The sequence below is a fragment of the Gymnoscopelus microlampas genome (genome assembly GCF_963454915.1).
Source record: "Gymnoscopelus microlampas genome assembly, chromosome: 19".
Lineage (NCBI taxonomy): Eukaryota > Metazoa > Chordata > Actinopteri > Myctophiformes > Myctophidae > Gymnoscopelus > Gymnoscopelus microlampas.
The window spans coordinates 43,730,990-43,747,297 of NC_139956.1; the positions used below are offsets into that span (position 1 = coordinate 43,730,990).

Sequence of the window (16,308 nt, forward strand, 5' to 3'; positions counted from 1 at the left end):
AGAATCATCAAAAACACCCGTCCTTTTTTCTGGTGACTCTCCCTGCCCTCCTAATACGTGAGGGGGCCGTGTTTTTTCGATAACTTTTTTCATTTATTTTATTTTATTTTTTTATTGTATTTCCTTTTTTTAATTTTCAAAAAAATATATTAAAAATAAATGAAAAAGGTTATCGAAAAAACACGGCCCCCTCGCGTATTAGGAGGGCAGGGAGAGTCACCAGAAAAAAGGACGGGTGTTTTTGATGAATCTAACATGTTAAAAATGGAGTTTGAAGTTATAATGGGTTTGTATAGGAAGGGGGCGTGTCTGATAAAATGAGTATCAAATATCTAAATACTGAATCAAGCAACTTAAAAACGGTCTGGGGTGCTCACAAAAGCATGAGTAGACGATAAAATGACCCAAAGTTTTTTTTAAAGTGAAATATCCCTTTAAGTAAAAGTATCAATACTGCAATATAGAAATACTCTGTTACAAGTATAAGTCTGGAATTCAAAATTGACTTGAGTAAAAGCACAAAAGTATTGGTATCAAAATGTACTTAAAGTACCAAAAGTATAAAGTACTCATTATGCAGAATGTCCCATTTCAAAAATGGCCGATCTACAAGCTCACAATGCGGCGCATTATTGTCGAGCAGTCGCTCTGGATAAGAGCGTATGCTAAATGCCAAAAATGTAAATAGTAAATGGTATGAGTTCTCTCTCCTGAGACAGAGAGACCCCTTAGCTGAGAGAGAGATGAAGCAGGGACCCCCACTACATATTGAATACAATTGTGTTGCAAATTCCTTTTTTTACTTTTTTGGCCTAAGTCACAAAAACAAGTGACTTAGGCCAAAAAAGATTGCCTATTTTGGCCTAAGTCACACTAAGGAGATAGGCCATTATACTAAAAGGGGAGTGAACAGCATGATCCTTTTCAATTAGGAGATGGGGGATTTTACCAGAGGTGGCCAGTGTCATGAGGAACTGACTTAGGCAAAAATAAAAATGTCCAAAAAAAATGACGTAGGCCATTAGTTTAGGAGGGTGACGAAATAAAGCACTTAAGTTTCATAAGAATTTCAGTATGTTCAGAAGCTAAATATATCGGCTATTTTCACTACTGAAGTCACCAAATGTAAGGTTTTGGAACCCCCTTGTGTTATATAACTTTTTTTTCTGTTTTGTTTTTCCTTTTCATTTCCACGAAAGAAGCCACCTCCGCCATTGCACACACACAGCCACAAACCATCCATTATTCAGCGTGTTTGCATATGAGTCACGGTCTGGGAGTCGCAGTCTGTCTAGCGTAGGAAACACCATTTCCCTGCGGCCGACAGTACGTGCAACTTCCTCCATTTCTGTTTCCGCCGCGGAACCCCAGCTTCTGTGCCAAGGGTCGGAATGTCACGAGAAGCCGCTGTTAGCCCATTCAATCCGGGAACGCATGTGTGTCATTTTAAGATTTCTTTGGCCATTAAAAAATAGCAGATATACAAGCTCATAGCGAGTGCCGCGCTATGAGCTTGTAGATCTGCTATTTTTGAAAAATCTTTAAAAAATAAATCTAATCTTTGAATATGTATACTACAAATGTCTTCTAAATCCTAACCGTTTAAAAAAGAAAAACGTATGTTTCTATATCAGTGGTTCTCAAACTTTTTCCTGTCAAGGACCCCCAAAATGATATGTGTTTGGCCGCGAACCCCCATCTCAAAATATTTTGTTCCAGGGACCCCCCCTCCCCCGCCCAGAAGCAAAGATTTGAGTTACAAATGTTCGCTTTAAAAAATATATATATGTATTCAAAGATTCGGACACATTTTCACAATTTTTCAAAAATAGCAGATCTACAAGCTCGTAGCTTGTAGATCTGCTATTTTTGAAAAGCCAAAGAAATCTTAAAAAAATGTCTTCCCAGTCTTAATGGATTAGCCCAGCACTCTCAACTCCAAAACTAATTTCTCAGTCCTTTTGACGGGAGAAAAAAAGACTGATTAAATATGTCCGATTGGGATTGCAGTCTGAGGTTATGGAGACGCTGAGGTGAATGAACAATAAGAGTGAAGGAAGGGGGGGGGGATGGAATATGGAAACTATCTCCCTTTGAAAAGAAAATGAACAAATGCTTCCCAGCGCTATCTGTGGAGTGGTGGCTCACCATAATGCGAAGCAAATTTTGCTGCTTTGTTGAACAAAAGGGAGGGCCGAGAAAGAGAGAGGCTGATAACCCTGTCGGCCACAGACAACAGTAAAATCCTCAGTGTATATCGTCGCTGTCTGGCAGAAACCAGCTAACTACGTTTTTCAGCTTTTTTTCTCCATTAATTTGTGCTATTGAACATCTGTGCGTTGATATTATATTGAATAAATATAATAATAAATAAATGAATACAAAAACAGTATTATGCATAATAGATGGCAGTGAGGCACTTTAAATAAGTCATTCAGAAAGCTGTCGAGTTGTGAGAGTGTAACACGCATCCTTCGCAAGCATTGCTTGCATCCACTACATTAACAGGTCACAACAACGGGGGTCGGCAGCCATCTTGCCCAAATGAATCACACACGCGGAAACCCCACCAACCTGACGCACTATTAACATCAGAATGCTAATGTCAATGAGCACTTATAGACACCAGCTGGGAGTCCCCGGCTGATCACCCATCTCTCTCGTCTCCCTCCGTGTGTGTGTGTGTGTGTGTGTGTGTGTGTGTGTGTGTGTGTGTGTGTGTGTGTGTGTGTGTGTGTGTGTGTGCGTGTGCGTGCGCGCAGTGGTGGAAAAAGTACTCAAATGTTTTACTGAGGTAAAAGTATACGCTTGTAGATAGGCTATTTTCAAATAGCCTAGGTTTAAAACAGGGCTAAGGTGGTCTCCAAAGTAACTCACGTTTTCAAATAATTGTAGTGGAGTAAAAGTACAATATTTGCCTCTGAGATGTAGTGGAGTAGAAGTACAATTACTGAAAATTGGAAATTCTCAGTAAACTCATCATAACGAACAATGCATCGTGAAAAGTAGTGTACCACCGCGAGCAGCGTCATCCCACTTGATCTGCTACAATTTAAACGTGCAACAGCAATGATCTACTAGAGTCCGAAAGTGCTTTTTTTTTCATTTTGCCGATAGAGCGCTGAAGTCTGACGTCACTGCCATTAGAGGGCGCTGTTACCCTGGTTTGTGGCTTTCTTTTTTTGTGTTGAAATCCCCATTGGAGAATCTTAGATCACGTCATATAAGAACTGTGTTCCAAACATAAACACACCACCCCGGCGATTTTAGTTCAGTAGGCTATACAGTCAGTCCCTAGATAGTGAGTAGGAAGTAGCGAATGAGCGAATCATTTCACATATCATTGTGCCGCTATTCGTTAATGTGTCATTGTACTGGACACAAACACAAGAGAGAAGCAACAGACCTTAGAAGTCAAGACAGAATTGAGCCTCTCCTTCATTAAAAGAACATCAACAAAAACTATTCATAGTGTTATTAACAGTTTTTGTTTGTTTAGTGGTAGAATGACGGCAGCAGGCCTGGAATTTCATCATTTTAGGGGCAAGGCCACTTGGCCTTTGGTGTTGTCCATTTGTTTAGGGCACAAAGGCCAAATGCCAGGGCAGGAAGGCCATCAAATGAAGCAAGATTTTAGTCAATTGAAATAATTAATTGGATTTAAGGGTTATGGAAGGAAGGAAGGAAGGATTTTAAATGTAATATGTAGACTATCTGCAGTGAAATAAATACAAAATTGTATTTACAATCTAATCCATGCTCAGCCCTGCACCAATCAAAGTGGATTGGTTTAAAGATGGGGACTCAGGGGAGTTAAGAATTCAGGATCTCAACAAAAGACAAGAAAGAGACAGAAAGAGGAGCAAGTGGTACAGTCAGCTGGGGCATTAAGGTCACTATGGCCTCAGGGCATGCCATTTTTACAGGGGCACAAGGCCAAACTGAGGGGCAACGACAGCCATGGCCTTCGTGGCCTCCCTGAAATTCCTTCCCTGGACGGCAGCATGATACTGTACTTGATAATGGACTTTTGCGTACATAAACTAAATACAAAATATGAAAGGCGGAACAGCCACATGATATGAAACGAGAGCAAACAACAGAGCTGATGAAAGCGGCACGGATGGACAAAAAAAAAACAGACAACATTAATGCTAAGCTACACATTATTGTGAGAAGTTGTGGTACAAACCGGATTTGGGATTTAGCTACATTGGGCATCGTGCCAACATAATGCAGAGGATTATTTGCTTGTAACTTTGAGTGTGTACAAAATGGAACCAAATGGACCCGTTTGGTTGCATTCGTACACGCTGAGAGTTACAGGTAGGGAAAGTGATTTTCTTTGGTTAAAATAAGTGTTAAATAGCTCTATATTCTGATAGTACTCATTGCTATAGAGTGTTTGTCCAGTAACATGAGTATCCATGTCTCTCCAGCTCTTTATTAAACAGAAAATGCGTGTTCCTGTCAGGATACCAATTTTATCCGGATAGAGAACTCAGAGAACTTAAACAAGTGACATTGGATGTGATGACACAAAGAAACGAGCAGACATAATTGTAACTGGAACACTATAACTCTATCTCTACTTAGTAGGTACTCTCTCCTGATTGGCTGTAATTTTGTCACCTATCTGAAAACGTATTTTCAGTATATTAAAAAGCTGGAGAGACTCCTGTTACTTAAAAAACCCTCTATAGCAATGATTACTATCAGAATATTAGAGCTTTAATGTTTTAACAAAACACTTTTTGTTTTAACCAAAACACATCACTTACCCCACGTTTAAGGTACTATGCTCTTTCCGACGTCCAAACTTTTGTTCGGAAAGGAAGGTGATATAACTACGAATTGACGTCATTCCAAACTTCCGATTGGGCGGTACTCAGAAATGTCTCTCGGAACTCGCGCACCTTCAGATGTCCCGAGCCATGTCCGAACCGGTGGTGCTTTTACGATGTCGGAATACGACGTAATTGGCCTTTAACCCATTAAAGCCAGGAAAGCATATGGGTCATTTTAGATATTTTGCGTTTGCTATTTAAAAATAGCAGCTCTACAAGCTCACAGTGCGTCACTTCGTGCCGCGCTGCGAGCTTGTACATCTGCTATTTTTTAAAACAAAATCTTGAACGTTTGAGAACTTTTTGAAGGCATTTGTGGAATCGGCCTCAGGTCTTAACCCTTTAAGACCGGGAACGCATCCGTGTCATTTTAGATTTCTTTGGCTATTCAAAAATAGCAGATCTACAAGCTCATAGCGCGGCACCGAGTGCCGTGCTACGAGCTTGTAGATCTGCTATTTTTTTTAAAGAAATCGTGAAAATGTGTGAAAATCTTTCAATATAAATATACACTTTTATCTCAAATCTTTGCTTCTGGGGGTCCCTGGCACAAAATATTTTGAGATGGGGGGGGTCCGCGGTAAATACATATCATTTTGGGGGTCCTTGACATGAAAAAAGTTTGAGAACTACTGATATTATAGCAACATGAGTTTAAAAAAAACAAACAAAAAAAAACGTTAGGATTTAGAAGACATTTATAGAACCCCCAGAAGCAAAGATTTGAGTTAAAATGTTCGCTTTAAAATATATATTCAAAGATTTGCACGCATTTTCACGATTTTTCAATCTCGGTGCCGCGCTATGAGCTTGTATATCTGCTATTTTTGAATAGCCCAAGGTGTCAAATAATGCTTTTTAGCTCAAATCTAAAAATGACACAGTTCCAGGTCTCAATGGGTTAAAAATATTAAAGAAACGGATCCTACCTTTCACGTCTTCGTCCTCGATGGTGGTGTTGGCGCTCTCGCTGGACTCCTGGGAGAAGGACAGACAGACGGTGGGTTTGTTTGGTTTGTGCATAGGTGACGGCGCAGTAGACACACAGGCCCAACCAGACGCAAGGGGGAAAAAGATGGAGACTCAGAGACGGGGAAGAAGCTCCGCTCTGGTCGGTACATTTGGCTGGCTCTGTCAGCCAAACCCACGCAAGCACTAACCGGCTACCTTTAGGAAAACCGGGATTTATTTTGGCACCGTGACCCGCTTTTCATTGTTAATCCCCCACTGGTGGAGGAAGAAGTACTCAGATTATTATGTTTGTGTTTTTTTCTTTTTTTTTTTTTTACTTAAGTAAATGTAGCAATACCACAGAGTAGAAATACTCTGTTTGCAAGTAAAAGTCCTGCATTCAACATTTTTACTCGAGGAAAAGCACACAAGTGTTGGCACCAAATGTTACTTTAAGTACCATAAGTAGAAACTAATGTTTAAAATGTATATATAAAAACAAATTTGCTCGGTATACCATTGGGTTTTACATTAATAATACAGTATACATCTGCAAAGTAAGTAGTAACTCAAATAAAATAATTACGGTGGATTTAAATTACAATATTTTACCTCTAAAACATAGTGGAGTAAAAAGGTATTGAAACATTTAAGTAAAAAGTACTTCAAAATTGTACTTAAGTACATTACTTGAGTAAATATACTTAGTGAATGTACTTTTCCCACCACTGCGGAGTATAAGCATGAAGTATAAAAAAAGGGACATTTTCAAGTAAAGTAAAAGTACCTCAAAGTTGTACTTAAGCACAGTACTTGAGTAAGTGTACTTAGTCCACCATGGATTAATCCCTCTCAGGCAGATGGAGGAAATAGACAGACACCATGAAGTCAGCGTGTCACTCAATCCCAGAATAGAATAAGCTCCTTGCCATCGCCATAATTCAACTTTTTTTATGATTGTCCTTCGACGGGAGTTAAAATAGCAGATCTACAAGTTCACAACGCATTGTCGATCTGCTATTTTCAATAATAAAAAAAGGAACAGGTTTTGGACACCTCGACAGAGACGATGTTTCTCCCTCTGTTTTCATGGGATTTGTAGCTGTTTTTTTTGGGCCCCCTACCTCAATGACTTTCCCCTTTACACCAATGATTCACCAACCTTGTGGATTACCCTGGTGGGCCACGAGGGTATTGCAAGTGGGCCCCCAAATAACTGACTAAACACTTAAGATTTTAATGATATAACATTAATATTACGAAATCTTAAACCATGCAAGAATGTCACTGACTGCACAAGACAAAGTAGACTCACACACAGATGAGGAGAAGCACTTTGGTACTGTATATATGCACTAGTATGTTATGTTTTATGTATGTTTCATATATATCATATGTTTATGAAACATATCATATGTATTTGAAGACTGTGACACATATGTATCACAGTCTTCCTACGATGGCGTCTCTATTGTATTCATAATCCCTGATCTATAAAACACAGTTCATGTGTGACAATGACAATAATGACAGCTTAGATGACATCATGCCAGATGAGATTAAAGAGAACATTCCCTGGGAGATGCAGGCGTACAAGTACTCTAGGCTAGGGGAGCAACAGTTAACTCATTCCCTGCCTAGAAAGACTAAAACGACTTCTGTCCATAAGCCATGCCTGCCAAGAACGACTAAAACGACTTTTGAAAAAATTTAAAAAAATAAAAATATATATATTTTTTTTACATTTTTTTTTTTTTTTGACCCAAAGACCAAGGAGATATGATTTTTCGAAGATATAGACTCCCATCCACTTCCTTGTTAACTTAAAACTTAAAAATTCTGTATCTCGGCTCCTGAGTACTTTTTTTTTTCAATGAAAAATCTTGGCAGTGTTCAAACGCGGCCAGAAATAATTCTGGCAGTGAATGAGTTAATCAAACAAATCGATTTAATCTATTATTTAAAAAAAGAAGAAAACATATATAACCTACTTTAATAAAAATGATACAAATTGTAGATCTGTGAGTATAACATAGATATTAAGTGGTCAATTATATATATATAAAAAACAATCTAATTTATTTGCATTTTTTCATGTTTCTTTGGAATGTAAATAGATAATAAAAATAAAAACAAGCTTCTCGATTATTCGATTCATCGGAAAGACAACCGAATGGTTGCATTCCGACGCTAGATCACAATTGTGCAAAACAAAACAAAGTTGTACATAAGAAAACGGAATGGCTTCAACATCGAGGTCTCACAGCAGCATGCAAAGTTTTTTGTATCACTAATAATTTGTTGCCGTCGGGCAGAAACCGAGTATCTCCATATTTTAACTTTTTGTGTTTTTTTCGTAAATGTACGCACTAGTTGATCATTACTACAGCGTCACATTTTGGAATTTGAATACTGAAAATCCCCGAAATATGAGGTTTCCACCCGACGGAGACAAATTCACACTCCGTTGCGTTCCAACAAAAAGTCAGGGACGTGCACAGATAGACTCTAGGTGGTGCTAGAGCACCTGCCTTTGCCCTCTTGACCAGAAGTGCCCTTTTGAAAAAAAGAGGAAAAAAAGTTTTTTTTTTTCAGTTTACAGCAGGGGTCTTCAACAGGGGGTCCTCAGAGTTACTACAGGGGGTCCGCCAAATCTTTATGTGATATTATTTTTCTTTTTTACCATAACCACTCGAAACCTAGCATCCCTTTTCTGAGGAGAACTTTAGCCAAAAATAGCAGATCTACGAGGCGTTGTGGGCTTGTAGATCGGCTATTTTTGGCAAGAGGGAAAAAAGAGCAGACCAAGTAAACAAAAAAAAGTATAATTTACTTGAGCACCTGCCCCTCAAAATGTCTGTGCACGCCACTGCACAAAGTTAATGTTTTCAATCCGCCAGGATGCGTCCTGACAACACAAACACACACACACACACACACACACACAAAAGAACCCCCAAACAAAACTCTCATTTACATACAGCAGCGCGCACACAGCATGAGCGACACACACACAGGCTTGGGACTGTAGCCAATCATCTGCTAGAGTACCTTGTTTCCATCAGTGGGGTTGTGGATTACAGTGGTTTGAGGCTCCTGATTCGGGGAGGAAGAGGAGCGAGATGAAGAGAGGAGGAGGAAGAGGAATACACAGTGTAGAGCGACAGAGAAAGACAGGTTAAGACAGGAAAAATAGTGACTGGAAGAGAGGAGAAGAGAACCAACAAGGAGTGAATTGGAAAGACAGGTGAGAAACGTTATAAGTGCTTCCCAAACCTTTGGGTCGTGGACCCATTTTTATGAGCCCTTTTTCTGTTTCCTACAATTTAAGTATACATTACAGGTCACGTCTTTCACAACAATGAAATGAAAGCGGCAGAAAGGCCGCTCAACTGACGTCAACATTGACAACAACCCGGCATCAGGCATACGCACGCACAACGTTGTCACGACAGGACGGTACATTACGACAGTTCGAAGCTTCAAACGAGGGCCTTTCCGTCAAAAAACACATGATAACTCAACAACACAACACCCACAACAAACTACAGACGTTTAAAGGAGTCAAACCGCCGGGATCATTTGTTTATTTTTGGAACAAAAGATGAGTAAATTACGTCAGACTTCGGGGCTCTATTATCATCAAATTATTGGCTTAGGAATTCGACCATAACTAAAACAAGAATGACCTAAGTCATAATAAAGCCGCATGGGGCAGGCTTTTTTGGCCCCAATCTTTTCATAGACCTGATTACTTGTTTTTTGGATTGCTTGTTTCTCTCGCCAAACCTGGCAACATTAGCCTTAGCGTCGCAGATTAACGCTGGAATGTTTTTTATATAAGTGGTGGCAACATTTTGTGACACCACACGGGTCTTCCCAACAATAGCTGAGATTGAAGTCAGTGTGAACATGGGCAAATAATAACTTAATAGCCAAACTAGGTCTAATGAAGCACGCTAGCATTTAGGCTAACCCTCCTGGCTGAAGCCGTCTCCCTTTCTCTCTCTCTCTGCTGTGTAACTCCGTGCGTTGCCTTGTTGTGATGTGTGTTCGTCCATGCTGGCCCCTAATATGGTCTGCTTCCGGGTGGTTCAACCTAACTTAACAATGAGGATCGTTCTGATTGGATCCCTTCCCAACTAGTCCCTCAAAAAGAGTAATTCTGATTGGATCTCTTCTCCATTCGTCCCGCCCTAACATTTTCGTCTCGTCTAATTCGTTGACTAACGTGTCCATTACATTTTCGTCTCCCCATTGGCTTAAAAGGGGGGCTTAAAGAAGGGGAAGTGTGATGGACAGCCAGGACAGCCAATGACACTCGGGTGTCGACTAGGACTAGTGCTGTTTACAGAGCCGCTCGCTAGCGCATGCGGCTAAAGATCTCCATGAATTCAAGGCTTCATGGGGTGTGTAATTGATAAAAAATAAGTACCTTTTTGGGTGAACCTCTTCTTTAACAGTATTATGAGAAAATACTAGGGTTGTCCGATATTGGCTTTTTTACCGATAACCGATATACCGATATTGTCCAACTCTTAATTACCGATACCGATATCAACCGATACCGATATATGCGGGGATTATTGTGATTAGGGTAAGCTCAAATTTCATATCACAAACACCATATACAGTAAGAACTCCTGTAACTTATTTATAAAGCAAAGAAAAAAATAAATAAAAATATATCGATATTTTCCCGATATCAATTTTTATGCTAATATCGGCCGATAATATCGGGAGGCCGATAATATCGGACATCCCTAGAAAATACGTAAAAGAAAGCAGGTCCATTGGGGGCTGTGTTACGTTGTGTGTGTATGTACAGTACACTAGCTCCTGTGTTGATTATGTGAATACATACTGAAGCTCTAATAGAATAGTCAATCTGGGAATTAAAAAAGATCAATCCAAAAGAAGCAATTTACTTGAGTAAAAGTATAAAAGTATTGGCTTCAATACTTAAAATACCAAAAGTAAAGACCTCATTATGCAGAAATGTCCCATTTTAAGTTTTCTAAAGATGTATAGACATCTTTAGAAAGTAGCAGATCTACAAGCGATGCGACATGTTGTGAGCTTTATGTAGATCGGCTACAAAGCCAAGTATCTGAAGAGGTTCATGTATGTTTTGTAATAATAATTCAAATCTGCAATGTAACTAGTAGCTAAAGTATTTGCAAATACTCGTAGTGGAGTAAAAGTACACTCCTTTCCTCTGAGATGTAGTGGAATAGAAGTAAGAAATACTCCAAGGTCAATAAAAGTAAAATTAAAAGTGCCTCAAAATTCAGTACAGTACTCAAGTAAATGTACTTAGCTACTTTACACCAGTATGCACTAGACCAGGGGTCTTCAACAGGGGGTCCGGGACCCCTAGGGGGTCCTCAGAGCTGCTATAGGGGGTCCGCCAAATCTTTGTGTGATAGGATTATTTTTTTTTTACATTAACCACTTGAACCCTAGAATTCCTTTTCTGAGGGGAACATTAGCCGAAAATAGCAGAGCTTGTAGATCGGCTATTTTTGGCAAAGAGGCTGTAGGTGTAGAGGGAAAAAAAGAGCAGACTAGTAAAAAACAAAACAAAAAAAAAAACTTTAATCTGAAACACAATTTTATACAATATAGAATAGGGGGTCCCTGCTTCATCTCTCTCTCTCAGCTAGGGGGTCCTTGGCCTGAAAACGTTGAAGACCCCTGCACTAGACTACTGTACCTGCTAATGATGATTGATCTGGCTATGGCGTGTGTGGGGAGCGCACAACAAACACGTGCCCACCCCCCACACGCCTCCTCTCCCTGCATGCGTTTGTGGTCTGTCTCTGCCTTCATTCACATCACACACAGGTCTATTTCTGGAAACGCGTTGCCCCCGTCGCCGTGCCGTGCCGGTTGCCGGGGCAACGCGAGGGGCCAAACCTTCCGATGGAAAACGCCGACGCAGGTTCAGACGCGTGGAAGAAGGCCGCGTTGTGACGGCGCGCCGACAGAGCAGACGCTTAACCCTTTAAGACCAGGAACGCATCTGTGTCATTTTAAGATTTATTTTGGGCTATTCAAAAATAGCAGATACACAAGCTCATAGCCCGGCACCGAGTGCCGCGCTATGAGCTTGTAGATCTGCTATTTTTTGAGAAATCGTGGAAAATTGTGCAAATCTTCGATTTTCTTTTCTTTTAAGCGAACATTTGTAACTCAACTCTTTGCTTCTGGGGGTCCCTGGAGCAAACTATTTTGAGATGGGGGTCCGCGACCAAATACGGGTCATTTTGGGTGGTCTTTGACATGAATGCGTTTGAGAACTGATATTATAGCAACATACGTTTTTCAGAAAACTGTTAGGATTTAGAAGTCATTTGTAGAATCCCCCAGAAGCACAGATTTGAGTTACAAATGTTCGCTTATTCAAAGATTTGCACAAACTTTCACGATTTTTCAAAAATAGCAGATCTACAAGCTCATAGCGCTGCACTCGGTGCCGCGCTATGAGCTTGTATATCTGCTATTTTTGAATAGCCAAAGAAATCTTTAAAATGACACACATGTGTTCCCTTTCCCGGCCTTAAAGGGTTAAGGGTAATTGATCTCACTATTAAAAGGTCTTTTGAAAAAGAGTTTACCGTCTGATTTGACGGTAGACTCCATCGGAAAGAGCATCAGCTTCTCTAGCTAACACATATTACAGCACGCCTTTTTTTAAAGTCCCTGCATTGGTTGCTTGTCAGTTTTAGAATAGATTTTAAGATCAATTTAAATCATTAAAGGGATAGTTCACCCAAAAAGAAAAAAACATCTATCGATTAGTCACCCCGGTGTTCACTCTCCATTCCGACATCTCACCACTCCGACTAGTGGCTTCCGCGTGCGGTTAGGGTTAGGGTTAGGGTTAGGTATAGGTTTCGTCAACGTCGGAAAGGCGACATGTCGGAAAGGAGAAATGCACCCAGTCACCCCATGGATATTGTATTTGTTTTTGTCGCATTCCTAAGCCAATAATGCGATGACCAGCGGACCGGTATGCAGCGCTTCTGGTAGGTCAGGGGTTCTCAATCTTTTTTATACCACGACCCCATATTATGAGGGATTTTTCTTTTGGCGATCCCATTCCACCCCCCCCTCGCGATTCTGCCGCCGCGATCAAACTTTTACTCTGCGAGGGTACAAATGTAACCAAATGGACCCATGATCCATGTACTCATACCACCCACTCATATTGAACATAAGTCCTGAGTCAGTTTGTGTGTTGGAGGCGTTCTGCCATTTACTGTGTTAATCAGCAAAATAGGTACAGCTGGTCCGGCTTATATAACAACCCTGCCTGACTACTGCAAGGGTGTACTCAATAAACACTAATTGCATTAATCACAGTGTCATTTCATCACATCACAGTTCACGTTGGTCGAAACCTTTTTTTTTCTTTTTGGGGGATTTTTTTTCTCCTTTTTTTGGTTGCCAATGCCCGACCCCAACGGCACCCTCCCGCGACCCCACTTTGGGTCGCGACCCATAGTTTGAGAACCGCTGCGGTAGGTGAAAAGGAGACTCTTTGTGTCTCCTACCGGAACCGCTGCCGGTCATCAAATTATTGGCTTAGGAATGGGACAAAAAAATATATTATATATCCATGAATTCAAGTCTCCATGGGGTGACTAATTGATAGAAAAAAAGTCATTTTGGGGGTGAAATATCCCTTTAAATGGAAATGCAGCTGCCTAATTGTATTCTTTTTTTTCCTTATTTTGTTCATGTAATGTGCGATGAAAGAAAAAACTGTAGCCTACTGATAAGACCCAATTATTGAAATGTAATAGACTTGGACCATGCTGCAAGACGTGTTGAAGCATAACAGTATACAGCTAGTATTTGAATAGCCAGCATTTAAAATCATCTCCCCTGCCTTTAATGTGTGTTCCGTTTGTGTGTGTAAATGTTTGTATACGTTGTTTTTGTCTTTTTGTACTGCTGCTACCCTGAACAGGGCTCGCCCGTAAACAAGATTTATTTCCAAGGATTTTCACCTTTCTGAATGGTGGTATGCCCTGTCGCAGACGTGCAGGGCCAATGCAGGGGCCATTGCAGTCTGCTATCAACAACAAAAGGAAAATGCAGTCCCTTGTAACAGTAATGCAGTGTTTCCCAAAACAGTGTTTCCAACAAACTATTTTGTCTTATTATTTCAAATGATTTTAAAAAATATATATATATATGCTTACTGCTTGGGACACCAAATGTATCTTTTGGGGGCTTGAGCTGAAACGTTTTGGGAACACCTGCAGTAATGCCAAGTAAAGCTGCTATGCGCACACACCCAGTGGTGGAAAAAGTACTCTTTTTTGTTTTACTTAAGTAAAAGTATCAATACTGCAATGTAGAAATACTCTGTTACAAGTAAAAGTCCGGAATTCAAAATGTTCTTGAGTAAAAGTACAAAAGTATTGGTATCAAAATGTACTTAAAGTACCGAAAGTAGAAAGTACTCGTTATGCAGAATGTCCCGTTTCAAGTTTTCAAATGTACAAAAAATATTTTGAAAATAGCAGATCTGCAAGCTCACAATGCGTCGCGATGCGACGCATTGTGAGCTCGTAGATCGGCTATTTTCAAACGGCCAAAATGCATAAGGTTGAAGTGGTTAATGTATGTTTTGTAATAATAATCAAAAGTAACTAATAACTAAAGTTTTGAAATAATTGTTGTGGAGTAAAAGTACAACATTTTCCTCTGAGACGTAGTGGTGTAGAAGTAAAAGTACTGAACATTGGAAATACTCCAGTAAAGTAAAAAATACCTCAAAATTGTACTTGAGTACAAGTACTTAGTTACTTTCCACCACTGCACACACCTAACAGCTGACGGTATATGCGGTGTTAAATGTGCATCAGATTCCAAAAAAGGAAATCCACCCTTTATATGAGGAAATGTGGATATACAGTGAGTTATACAAGCACAGCCAACGGATTCAACCGAAGATAGATAGACAGACAGACAGACAGTAGTGAAGGGAAAAAAAAACGTTCATTTCAGCGAACGAACAATTTTGTTCACGTTCGCGGCAACGATTCGTTCAAATGATTCGTTCACGTTCTCGTTCTCGTGCTATAGGCTCTATTCACAGCAGCCATATTGTGAAGACATTCACAGGTGATACCAATGATACTAGGCTCTGTTCCATTCTGGTCAAACAGAGTCAGGGTGCTGATATTGTGCATGTTGGCTCACTGGAAACACTCTGTTACACTAGTGGGTCTACAGTTGGGGTCCAGGGGACCCTCATGGGCTTCCAAATGGCCCCTTACAGGTGTGTAATTCTGAGAGCGTACAAATGGAACCAAATGGACCCTTCCATTTGTACACTCTCAGAGTTATGGGGGTCGTGGAAACCACTGTGCTACACTAAATGGAACAGAGCCTTCATTAGTATCATTGGTAACACCTGTGAAGGAAGTGAAAATATGGCTGCTATGCATAGAGCCTATTTTCTAGCGAAAAACGCCATCGCGGGAGTGTTATTATTACGTCGCACGTACGGCCAGCCCTCCCGTCCTGTGTACGGGGGGAGGGGATGGGGGGGCATGGACAATAGCGTGAACGTAACAGTTTCAGGAAGTGAACGAGCTCGTTCGCGGCAATGAACTCATTATTTTTGAACGAATCGATCATGAACGACCCCATCACTAACAGACGGACGGACGGACAGGCAGGCAGATACAGTATGCATGCAAAGACACAGGCAGGCAGGCATGCAGCGTGTACCAGAGAAGGAGTAGCGATTGGTTCTTTGGGGCTGGTGCTGACATTAGCCTTGTTGTTGATCTGGAGGGGACAGAGCAGTCAGACAGATAGATGGACAGACAGACAGACAGACAGACAGAAGTGACTAAGTGCTCAAGCCACGATTTGTATTGTGGTGTGAAAATAGCCGATCTATAAGCTCACAACGCGAGCTTGTAGATCAGCTATTTTCGGTCCGCAGCGACCATTGTATGACAGAGCATGCGTTTAGGCGTCAAGTCGCAGTGAAGTCAGTCTCAGAGCGTTGTCCATCACCGAGGGGGAAAAAAGAGGAAAGCAATGCTGTGGAGAAAGGTTAATGTTCGACCTTGGACTGTACAAAAATAATAATAATAAAAAGAATGGACATGACGTCATCCCATTGGTTTCTACAGACCAGTTTTGAAGTCTGTAATTCAGCAAAAATTCTAATCCACCACCTTGGATTATACCGTTTGCCAATAATCTAATGCTATTGGGTGGAAGGGGAGCGAGGGTGTGGGTCTTCATTCAGTAGAACCAAGCCGATGCTACTCTGATCCAGCACTACTTGGGTGAACAGTTTCTGTCATTGTAACCGTTATTTTATAATTTGGACAAAATAGCGGATATACAAGCTCATAGCACTTCGTGACTATGAGACTACGTGTAGATCTGCATTTTCTTTTGTGAAAGAAATTGTGATTTGTTGAAAACTTTGAATACACATATTTTTAAAGCGAATATTTTTAACTCAAAT

General features: G+C 40.5%; 1 protein-coding gene across 6 annotated transcripts in view; it reads right to left on the reverse strand.

Annotated features, from left to right (window-relative positions):
* Positions 1-16,308, reverse strand: part of camk2d1 (calcium/calmodulin-dependent protein kinase (CaM kinase) II delta 1) — a 173,435-nt gene that overhangs the window by 12,435 nt on the left and 144,692 nt on the right. For 4 of the 6 annotated variants that reach the window (XM_084042182.1, XM_084042181.1, XM_084042179.1 and 1 more), the window contains 2 exons: positions 15,552-15,611; positions 5,777-5,825 (listed from right to left, as the gene is read on the reverse strand). In XM_084042182.1, coding sequence (XP_083898308.1) covers positions 5,777-5,825; positions 15,552-15,611 — 109 coding nt within the window. The remainder of the gene's footprint in view (positions 1-5,776; positions 5,826-15,551; positions 15,612-16,308) is intronic. The other 2 variants (XM_084042184.1, XM_084042183.1) reach the window with 1 other exon arrangement.